This window comes from Taurulus bubalis, assembly GCF_910589615.1.
Source record: "Taurulus bubalis genome assembly, chromosome: 6".
Taxonomy (NCBI): Eukaryota; Metazoa; Chordata; class Actinopteri; order Perciformes; family Cottidae; genus Taurulus; species Taurulus bubalis.
The window spans coordinates 14704963-14717091 of record NC_136594.1 but is presented as its reverse complement, the minus strand read 5'-3'; the positions used below and the strand labels follow the sequence as shown (position 1 = coordinate 14717091).

Genomic DNA, 12129 nt, shown 5'->3' with positions numbered 1-12129 from the left:
GCGAAATGCACAGATGAAAATAAACATTCCCTCCAATATTAAGGCTTTGCCATCCTTCATTAGATTGTGGACGGCTTGCTGATGACTGCTTGCAAGTTTTCTTCCATCAAACTATGTCTGGAGACGTTATCAGGCCGGAGTGTTCATCCTAAATGGCCAATATTTCCACTCAGCAGTATGTAACATGCATTTCCTGTTATACGTGTTAAACGCACAGCTGTTCAGAATTACTTCTGACACGAATCAACTGCCCAGTGATTTAAACATGTCTGAAGGTGAAATTGCATTTAATGTTCCGCAAAATGCAGGTGAATTTATTTCACTTTAAAAACAGCGCTAACTTGAGATAAAATACACTTTGGTGTTTTTTTTTTTCAAGGACTCACAACGCATAGCGATCAGCTTAGATAGAAAAAAGTGTTAATATACAAATCATGATGATAAGGACTGTAGAGTACACAAGAGTATATACAGGTTACAATTACATTAACGCTTAAAAAAGATGGATGCATTGTGCCTTAAATGCATCCTGTTTTGAGAACAGTTTGTTCTGTGCAATCAGCCTTCGGAAAACGACATTCATACATTTTTCTTTGGATAGAAGTTAGAATCTTAGGTCAACGTTGTGTGTACTTAGAGCCACCATTAGCACTCCATGAGGTATTTGAACAATGTCAAGAGTATGCACCCCTTTTACAATACATAACCGCTGACAGCGGAGTGAGACCAGATTCCAGTGATATTGAGCAACAGTATAGTAGAGAAAGGCTTTGTGACTATCACTTGTTTGCAGGAATATCTTTGCACAACCAAACTACAATAAGGCTCAGTACAACAAAACTTATCGTCGTTGAACAATCTGTTCTCTGATAAAATCCAATTATAGGAAGGGAGTCAAATTTTCACCATTGTGAAACTATATGTGAATTCTCAAGAATTTAGCTGCACACTTTCACCACCACAGAGGAAATAATGTTCCCACTGTAAACTACAGCTTTGCATAAAGTATATAATACAAAACAAATAGGATAAAAGTCACTGACAAACTGAAAGGCACATCTCTCACACGTACGGAGAGGGAAATGGAGAAGGAAATCGAACCATACGTCTGGTGTCCTTTATCTCCATGCAGTTGTAGAAAAACTGCTACATTCAATTATTTACCATGTGAGTAAATTATAGGTGAAGGGAATGGGCTAATCAAAATTGTAGCATGCTGGGAGAGCAAGTTCTGCAGTATTGTTTCTCCCTGCTGCTAGTCATGGCAAAACAGTCAATTTGAAATTTCTTCTGTTCAAGTCTTCTTGGTAGCCGTTTGTGATTTTCTATATTGCTTGCATAGCAAAGCCACCAGCAATGCACTGCGACACAGCTCAGCACCAGTAAGACAGGGTGGGACTAAAGACTAAAACTTGATGGCGTCTACGGAGCAGTTTTTTGATCAATGGAGGTAATTGTTGCTCTGAAAATGTACATGTATATGAATCTTCACATCTTAATATTCAAAAAAGAATCACAACGAAGTAGAGCTTAATAAGGCAGCAGATCAACTATAGAAAGGAAGAGAACAGATTACATTAAAATTCACTGTTAAATAAAGAATTGTGTTTTTAGGGAGGAGTATCTAATGAACAGTTAAAGTTGTATTATTGAAAACATAATTAAAAAAATCTTGTTTAATCCTTTTTTTTTATCCAAATCAAATTAAATGGCTTGACGGATGCACTTTCTGTGCATCCATTTCTATATATATAATGCAACATAATCCCTGGCATTTCATGCTGGGCTTTTATGTGTGCAAATATTTTCATTTAATGCTGTGCGGAATAATGGCTGGTTGGCTGACATAAACCTAGCCTGGGAACCTATTTCCACTGTATCCTCTGTAGAACACAATGAGGCAACTGATGAAATAGGGTGCGAGTAGCTCAGATCACACTTTGCGCATGTAAATATAATCGCTACAATTTCACTGTGCTACTGCTAATTTCCAGCCTTTGCCATTGTTCCCCCTCTGTAAACGCCTGCTTAGCAGATAATCAAACATGTTCGCCTTCAGCCAGGGCCTGTCTTCTCTCCCCTGCCGTAAGCTTCTTCAGAAGCTGGTGGTGTCCAGTAGATGCTTGGCCGTTGAGTTTTCTTCGTTGCCAGAGTCGGTCCTCTGGTCGTCCACTACTGTGGCTGTTGGTTTCTCCTTGCGTTTAACCTTAAACACATCCCACTTCTCAGACAGCAGACCCTTGTTGAAAACGATGGACATCAGCCAAGAGACGAGCAGGATAGACAAGAGCGAGAGGACCATGATAGTGGTGCGGAAGGGGAAGTACTGAATTAGATCTCCCTCGTCATTCATTCGGCAACCGGGGAACTGGATAGCAGGCGCGAGGCCAATGAGGGGCTCGCCGCTCAGTAACCTCAGGACGATTCCCATCAGGTAGCCCAGGGAAGCTCCATATCCATTGGAAACCTTGAAGAAGAGGACGCAGACCAGCTGAGGGAACATGATGGTGTAGGACATGTCCACGCCCACTAGCCAGAAGACCAGGACGCTGTTGTCCAGAAAGGTGAGGCCAGTACCAGCCAGACCCACCACCACCACTGAGATACGGATCACCCACTGCATCTCACAGTCTGACGCCTGGAGGAGCGGAGAGAATGACAACAAGAAATACAAAGAGAGTTAAGTTGCACATTATAACTTGTTATAATAACGATCATCTGGTCTTGAGACCTCCTAGATGTGGCTTTGCCTCAGAGATATGGAGTGGGTTGTCGCTTATCAGTAGATCGGTGGTTCGATCCCCGGCTTCTCCAGTCATTGTGTCAATGTGTCCTTCTTGAGCAAGATACTGAACCCTAAATTGCTCCCAAAAACTGTGCCATCAGTGTGTGTGAGTGTGTGAATGGGTATTATAACTCTGTTTAATGTTTGTTAAATGTTAAATGTTATGCACCTCCCGCCAGGACAGATTCCTTGGATGTGAAAACATACATGGCAATAAATGGTTCTGATTCTGATTCTGATTAGGATGAATCTTTGAAAGCGTGAAAAACATGGAAGCGCTTTGAGTGGTCGGAAGACTAGAAAGGCCCTTTCAATATGCAAGTCAATTTAGCAAGAGATTTACCAAGAGATCCCCTTACAAAGACACAGTGCGCATAAGTTACAGCACTACAAGAACATTCCTTGGGGGCGTAATAATGAAATCATTGTTGTAATAGAGCAAACACACACAAGACTCTGTGTACAACAGTGGGCATACTGTACACATACTTTAGAGTATTACATAATGTACAGTATGACAACATACTGTGTCCAGTATTTACAGTATTGTAAAGTCAATGACTACTTTGTTGTTGCCTCCAGCTTGTAGTCCAGTAGTGAAATCCTCTAGTGGAATTCACATGATTTGATGGTTAATCAACCTCTAAAAGACATATTCAAATGCCTCAAATTAAAGATTTTAAAGTTATGTTCGGTCTGTTGCTATGATAGGATCAAACTACAAGACATAACATCAAGATTTGGTTTTGAGCATTCAAACTTCAAACCCTCTTTTCTCAATAGTAGTATTCAGTATTTGGTTATGAACAATGCTGATATCTTTCTTTAAGATTTTCACCTGTTTCCTGAAGATGTTCTTGTATATATTTGAGGAAAACAATGAGGCGGAGGACAGAAGAGCTGAGTCCATGGAGGACATGACAGCAGCAGCTACAGCTCCGATGCCGATGATGGAGATGTAGGACGGTGTGAGGAACTGCAGGGCGATGGGGAGGATGGAGCCTGCCTGGTCGCGCTCATATGGGGTCGGCAGTCCATAACTGGTTGCATTCCAGTCTGGGAGGAAGGACATATGATGTTTTGGATTAAGATCAAAGTAACGTGTTGTATCTAATAAACAGAGCTAAATTCAGTGAAATGATGAGAAGAAATGTATAAATTCAGATTAAGTAAAATAATCATCGGTCGGGTGACACCCAACGATGAGATTTCATATCTCGCAGAGTGGAGCACAGAGAACAACCTATTGCTCAACGTCAGTAAAAACCAAAGAGCAGATTAATGATTTCAGAAACAAACCCCTGTCTACATCAATGGAGCTGAGGTGGAGCAGGTGAACAATTTTAAGTTCCTGAGAATCAGCATCACAAACAAACCTGACATGGTCATCACACTTCTCCATCACAAATGGCCGTATTTCTACAGGAAACCTAAAACGGCAAAGCTCCAGTGCAAAGTTCTTGTAAACTTTTACACAGAAGCAATAGAAAGCCTGATTGGACAAACTGGCATGGGATGTGCACGGCCCAGAACAGGAGGGCTCTAAAGCGGGTGATTAAAAACCCCCAGGACATCATTGGTACCCATCTTCCGAGCATCAGTGATATTGTTGACAAGAGGTGATTGCAAAAAGCCCAAAGGATATTAAAAGACATGGTCCACACCAGCCAAAGCCTGTTCATCCTACTGCCATCTGGCAGAAGATACAGAAGTAACAGCTGCTTTACGACCAGACTACAGAGCAGTTTCTTTCCTCAGGCTGTGGGACTCTTTAACATTCTCCACACACCACTACGCTCCAGCATAAACACATTTTTGTACATTTTTGTAAGCAAAACACAACAACAACAACAACAGCTACATTTTGTTGTGCAATGACTATAAATGAACCTTCATCCTTGAAAATGAAAGCTGACATAAGAATATTCCAGAGCTGTAAATTAATAATGTGTACCTGTAGAGGCAGCCACAGCCCCCACCAGAATGGAGGGGATACCCAGCACCAGGCAGAAGGCTGAAGAGGCAAAGCAGGTCACTTGAGCCTGGGTGTAAGATGAGGCGGATAGGATTCTTTGGTAGAACGCCTGATAGGCTAAACCACCCAGAGCCTGGAACAAACACAAGGTTTAGACATGATGTCAGGATTCGGATTGCACCGCAGTGCAGGATGAGAATGAGCAATCAACTCATGTCCTTGCTGTTGTTATGCTTGACAGTTGGCTTATCAAATCAAATAACAAGCCCACTCACCAACAACATGAAGTCATCAAACCACTTGCCGGCCTCATCGAGCGTCACCGTGCCGACCCAGGGAGCCTGGAAGGTCTCGTTGTAGGCCGTCAGTGAGATGTCCACAGAGTAAGGGTTGGTCAACAGGAAAGGAACACACACCCACTGTATACACAAACACAAGGATACAGCCAATCTGATTGTGGGCTCTCTTGGAGAATATTTCTGTCTGTCACTGAAATCAAGAAATCTGAAACCAGTGATGGAGTTAAAGCTCCAGTTTCTGAATGCTGCACAATACACTTATGCTACACAATGATTAAGTTTACACAAGATCCCAAAATCCCGCTTTTCCATCACATCACGTGCTCTTTATCCGCCGATGTAATAATAAGCGTGAACACGGACAAGAAGTTTTTTAAGTGCTCAGAAATAATAAATTCAACGTCTACAATTGGGCAAACTGCTCCTGGCAAAGATCATGTGAAATGATTGAAAGCTCTAGCAGCTAATAACCAGCCTTTGTTTTAGTTTTTTTAGTTAAACAGTATTTAGGCTAATAGACAAACAGCGTGCAGCTTTAAAGGCGTTTCTCTCCAGTGCTATGCGGAAATGCAGTGACGGAATGTGAAAAATCTTCATGCAAATTTTTCTGATAAAACTATGACAACTATGCCACATTCATTGAATGAAGGCTAGGACACGCTTGAGCTGAGGGGAATGACACATACGGTGTAACTGGAGCTGTTATTGAATAAGCTAATGAAATCTGTACATGCTTTAATTTAGCAGGTAATTTATTCAGCTAGCATAGTTAATAAGCTATCAGGTACCTCTGCAGAAAATGTGATCCATCTGTCTTCTTTCATCGACTTGTTACTACAATGTATTTGAGTGAGTAATCTGATAGGACACACGAATGATGTTGATCATTCAATTGAAGAGTGAAGCTGGAGCTATGAGGCTCTCCTCCCTGATTAGTCAAGATGCTGTTGTGTGAACTGGTCAATAGCTAGATGTTACGCACCAGACTGATGAAGATGAGGATGAGCTGGATCACGTCTGTGTAGGCCACAGAGTAGAACCCCCCCATCAGTGTGTAGACCATGGCCACCACTGAGGAGATGAGTATGGAGTAGACGTAGGGCAGCTCCAGGATCACACTCATAGTTCCACCTGGAGCAACACAACAGAGCGATGAGCATCGGAGAACCGACGGACAAAAAGTCTTACACCAAGTTGTCTAATGTACAGGCGTTGGTTGCTACAGATACATGCAACTGCTTACTGTGATAGTTATATTACGTGTTTTATTAGGTTCTCAGTCTGTTTTGGGCTTTTTAAAATAGTTTCCCTCTCACACAGACACAAATTATACATGCATCCACTTGTATGTATTATACTGAAGACTTACTAAAGCTAGGTAATGCCATTGTCTTGTTTTAGTTAATGCAGTTTTTTTTCTCCAAAAAACACAAATAAATTAAACTTTTACCAACAAGCAAAACATAACATTTGCAGTTATTGAAGTCAATAATAAAGTTTCACTGAAGCATGGGATGCTTTGGTTAAACTTTTAAAGGCACCCAATAGCTTAGATAAAGCAACAAGCCAACATGGAAGTGATATCGATAGAATTGTAACAAAAACAACTGTACAGAAACACATAACAGAAGCAGCCTATTGATTGTGACTCCAACATATGCCTTTTCATCCTCTCAGATGAATTATCACCATAATACTGATAATTCTTAATGAAGTAAACACAATCAAGCAGAAGGTAAAGAGAAGTGTCTTCAAGTAGTGAAGTAAATGTGTACAAAATGTATGAGTAAAGGTAAACAAGTGAATAGTAAAAAAAGACATCTTGTTACTCAAACAAGGCAAGCAAAACGACACTACCTTCACCAGCTCTTCTCCCACATTGCCAGAGTCTCCCCAGCCGCAGCCTGCAGCCACACACAACAATGCCCTTAAACAGAAAAGTGTCAGATCGGCACCATCGATCACGACTTACCACCCTGCCGACTCCTCACCACCCTAAACCACCCCATCTTGGTTGACACCACTATGACAACGCATATTTCACCAATTTCAGTTTGTCCTTTCACCCCTTGTGTTTGACATTTTTTAAATAAAATCTATTACCCAAAAGATTTGTCACCATATTATTTATCGGCTGCTTTATCATGTGAACTACATTAGTTTGTGGATGTTTCTTCACCATGCAGACAGACTAACCCATCACTTAATTGCCATTACAACAACATAGTAGATACTACAGTTTTTCACCACCTGCATTTTGTTAGGTAAGCGCTAAGTAGAGATAAGTTACAAACCAGTAAACCAATGTAAACATGACCAGAAAGATGAACTGCAAAGTTCTTTGCATAACAAGCCTCAGAACATTTAATGAAAGTTACCCAATGTTTTTCACTCTTTAAGCCATATTTATGACTTATTTTTACCTTGTTCTCATTACAAGTTTTTCTGTGTTGCTTTGCTGTGTTTTGTGTACTTTTGACATTTGCATAAATTTACATGTTATCGTACTCTAACCACCAGCTGTCAGTCGAGATGCATTCTGTGTGGAATCCATCTCTACAACATCTCGACCTGATCAAATATATGTCTGGATATACTGTACATCCATATTTAACAGGGTTCTATATCCCCTATTTGTTCTGTGCTGAGCTGTGCAGTTCCCATCCATGCTAAATTAGAAATTGGAAAGGTGGAATGAGATTTAGGGGCCTCTAGGACTTAATGGGCAGTACCAGGGAGGGGCAAAGGGAAAGAGCTGTGTAAATACCCCTGTGTTGCTTTTAGATCCATGTTCCACTTTCACACTACTCATGCATGTGTGTGCGTGCACAACCACCACCACACACACACACACACCGTTTGCAGCCTTTCTGATCTGTCCACAATTCTTTCCCAGAATAAATTTTACCATCTCTGTGTAGTGTTACTACACACTGCTAAATGGCAGCACATGGGAATAGTGTTTTAAAAGTGAAATCTTTCCTGGCACTGAACCAGCGTACATTACACACACACAGACACACAGACACACACACACACACACACACACACACACACACACACACACACACACACACACACACACACACACACACACACACACCATGACCGCTCAGTTTATACTATACCTATACACACACACATAAACAAACAGTCTCCCAGCAACAACTCCTGTGGGTCAAATGCTCAGTGCACTCTCTGGAGTGTCAAGTGTTTATGTGCGTGTGTAGCAAGTGCCCGTGGGGGATATGAAAGCATAACTGTCCCAGAAACAACGACAGGAGGTTTTACTGAGGAGTGAGGGGTCCTCTGGGTCTATATTGGTTTAATAGGTTTGGGCCTCCCAACCAGGCCTTTTGTGGAGTGCCATACAGCATACAGTGCTACCTGTAACTCAAAGACAGTCAATGGATTTCACTGTTTCCCTATAAGTTTAAAAATACTTAAATAATGATCATGTCAATTCAGCATGGAACATGTTCCCTCTGTCAATCAGTTAGAGCCCTGGCACAAATAACGGAAAAGGAATCGGATGACTATGAATCATGAATTGATCACCTTTCACAATCAACAGGCTGCTCGATGTTTAACCCCCTTTGTCAAAAAACACTGGAAAAGAAAACAGTATTAAAAACACACACAAGAAAACATTATGTATTCACACTCACACTGCATAGCACCTGCACTTGGTGTCCAAAAAGCAAAGGAACACAGTTAAATGATCACTTACAGATAAGAGATACAAACAATAGTGCCACGTAAATTGTGTTACCTGAACAATTTTCCACACTTCATAACAATAAACCAATTAAATAATATGAATAATTCATATTCAATAATTCTGTGCTTATATTTATGTTTTGATTTTATACCACATAAATATTTTTTTCATTTAAGGTTTTCGGTTGACGCTTAATTAAAATGTCTATTGTCCTATTTTAGGAGTGCAGTTTTTTGACGTGAATGCAAATTCTGTAATGTACAAAAATGATTTGAAGCATAATATTGCGTGAGATAAAAACATGAATTTAGGAAATGATTAAGCTACGTTTATCTTTTTCAATAAATTAGTTTTTTGGACTGTGTTGCTTGCCATGTGTGTGTGTGTGTGTGTGTGTGTGTGTGTGTGTGTGTGTGTGTGTGTGTGTGTGTGTGTGCGTGAGAGAGAGAGAGAGAGAGAGAGAGAGAGAGAAAGAGAGAGAGAGAGGGACCGATTTACGTCAACGACATAAATGTCAACATTATGAATGAAGTTTTACAGCCTGCAAGTATTCAGTAAAGCTCTAATTAACTCTAGGCCTGTTATTATCTATCCATAAAGTGTGTGCCGGCCTGTCTCCGTGAGTCGGTATGGGCCGCTAGTGACAACACAGCTGAGTGCATTGCTGCAACTAAACCACTGCTAACCAGATACAAAGCTCGGTGAGTTTACTTCTTTTTTTTGGGGCAAAATTGTATGACGTGTATTATATGATGACTTTGAGACAATGTTTTTTATAAATTGCCACTTGTTTTTGAGTTTGAATTCAGTATGTTTGAAAACGCTTTCCAGACCGAGGTTATATTCATCCCATCAAACAGACACACAAACACATGGACGTAACACATATGCTACGAATGATTCAGTCCAGTCATGAATGATGAAAACTAGTGCAATGAAGCTCAGCATTTTCACTCATTGCATAACCTGCTTCTTTGGCACTAACAATAGGAAATGCAACCCCATTGTAGCATTCTACACAGTCTTGCTCACTAAGAGTCCCTCCTATGAAAACAAATGAATGTCAAAATATACGAGCACAACTGCGATCCACACGCATGTGCGTGTCTAGAGGGGCCGCCACCTAGCGTCTGTGTTGGGAGTGATATCCGGCCAATCCAAAAGAAGAGAATTGCAGCCAAGGGGAAAGCTTTGTGAACCGGTGAACAGGGATAGAAGTCTCTCTCCTTGTGCTCAAATCATGGTTTTCTCCATGTGTGCTTCAATTTTGCTCACGGAGTGATGTGAAAGCGCTTGCAAAAGTAATTTGCGTGCGCGCACTACACACATGCACGTGGATCGCATTTGTGCTCTTGTATTTTTACATGTATTTTCTTTCTTGCAGTAATCCGCAGTGCCAAAAAAGCCCCAGCCATCAACATTCAGTTGTTGTTCTACTCGTGTGTGCACCCAGATATGTGGTTTCCTGCATGATTGCATACATAGGTAAATAAGTGTGTGCACATATAACATTTTACAGCGTGAAGCAACTTACCTAGACTGACAAGTGTGCGTGCCACCCACAGGACATCAGCCACCAGCGCGGGAAAAATCAGTAAACTGCTGAGAACGTTCCCATATTTCTGTTGGAAGGGGTCCATCATTGTCACATACCTATTCTCTCTCATAGGCTTGGCAAAGAAAAAACCACCTGGAGCAGGAGGGAAGGGATTAACATAGAATGATTAGCTCTCTCTTGAAATGATGAAGCCATCATATAATTTCAAATCCACATGAGAGAGAAGGGAGGAAGAGGGTCAAGCAAGAGAGTGAATTAACATGTTTGTGTAAACAATAAGAATAATGTTCCCACCTAATAAATAACACAATAAACACTTTCAGCTGAAGCTGGGTCTACTTGGCCAACATGGGGTTATACAGTGTTATATTTACCAGTTAACATGTTTGTGTGAACAATAAGAATAATGTTCCCACCTAATAAATAACACAATAAACACCTTCAGCTGAAGCTGGGTCTACTTGGCCAACATGGGGTTATACAGTGTTATATTTACCAGTGACATATGAGTTTCCATTTCCTTCTCATACAGTGCAGGCCATCGTGACATTGTCACGGTAGCACTGATGATCTGTTTCAAATGCTCACAGACAGCACACTGAGTTTGTCGATTTGATGAATTCAGGAGTGGGCAATCTAAGACCCTGGGGAAACTCTCCCTTTGCACCTGTTGGCTCAAGTTACAATCCTGAACTGATTTCTCATGGTCCTATTTTTAACGGGAGTGACACATTTATTGGTACATGGAGTCAGATGGAAGTTGGGGGCATGGCAGCTACCTTACCGGTCAACAACGCTTCAGCTCGAGACAGAAGTTTGTAAGGTTCAATTTGATATTGTATCTTGTTAACTGTGTGGAGAAACTTATTTTTAGAGTTTCCCCTGAAATGGTTAATGTACTCTTTTGATGAATTATGATTATTATGAAATCAAGCATTGTGAAAACATGAATCCTATACACACTTGTGCTTGTTGGTGTTCAGGGTTCAAAGATTGAGGGTCAGAGGTGCTACTCACCTAAGAAGAAAGTCAGGACATATGGCACAGGCATGAGAGCCCACACTGCACCGAGTGTTGGGTTGTATGTTGCCTCCGCTATACCGAGGATGAAGCCTCCACCCACCCATGTAGCTGCAGAGAGACAAACGAACACAATGAAATGGTAAACTTGGCCAAGACACCACCCATACTTGCATCATTCATACCAAGCAACCACATTTCTTTAGACACACCATCACTAGACTTGAGTAACCATTTACATTTTTCTTCCAAACATAAATAATTTTAATATCTAATGTCATGAACATATCAGAACAATTAGACTGAAAAGAATCAGTCTGATTGAACTCCCTCTGATTGCTTTACCAGTAAGAGTGAAGATGCCGACTAGCAAGTTGATGTTGCGTCCGGCCAGTAGCGTCATCTCTATGCTGTCTCCTGGACTCTTCTTTTCCGCCTTCTTGGAACGCATGGACGCCCAGATGCCCGTACCCAAAATTAGCAGGTAAAACCCCGCCATCACCACCAGACCCGCCACATTGAGAGCCATCCTGAACTACTTCTGATTGTGTTTCCTGTTGAGAGACATAATAAAGAAAAAAGACTTAGCTTAGCTGGTAAAGTAAATTTGCAAATGCTGTTTGCAATGTTTCTTTAACTGACTGTCGTATACAACTCAAAATGCACAGACAAAAACACATTACAATACATATTCCATTAACTTTTTTATGGAAAAAGTATTTATAGGACTGCAGGCCAAGGGGGTGAAGGGAGGCAAGTTTGCACAAATTG

At 41.1% G+C, this 12129-nt stretch overlaps 1 protein-coding gene across 1 annotated transcript; it reads right to left on the bottom strand.

Moving 5' to 3' along the window:
• Positions 1 to 341: 341 nt before the first annotated feature.
• On the bottom strand, positions 342 to 11887 carry LOC306737696 (high affinity choline transporter 1-like; the record flags this gene model as incomplete). Its single annotated transcript, XM_079219453.1, has 8 exons — positions 342 to 2638; positions 3624 to 3841; positions 4740 to 4893; positions 5036 to 5179; positions 6042 to 6190; positions 10315 to 10470; positions 11356 to 11469; positions 11704 to 11887. 8 exons carry the CDS (start codon positions 11885 to 11887, stop codon positions 2096 to 2098), a joined length of 1662 nt encoding a protein of 553 aa, XP_079075579.1. The 3' UTR covers positions 342 to 2095.
• Positions 11888 to 12129: the final 242 nt, after the last annotated feature.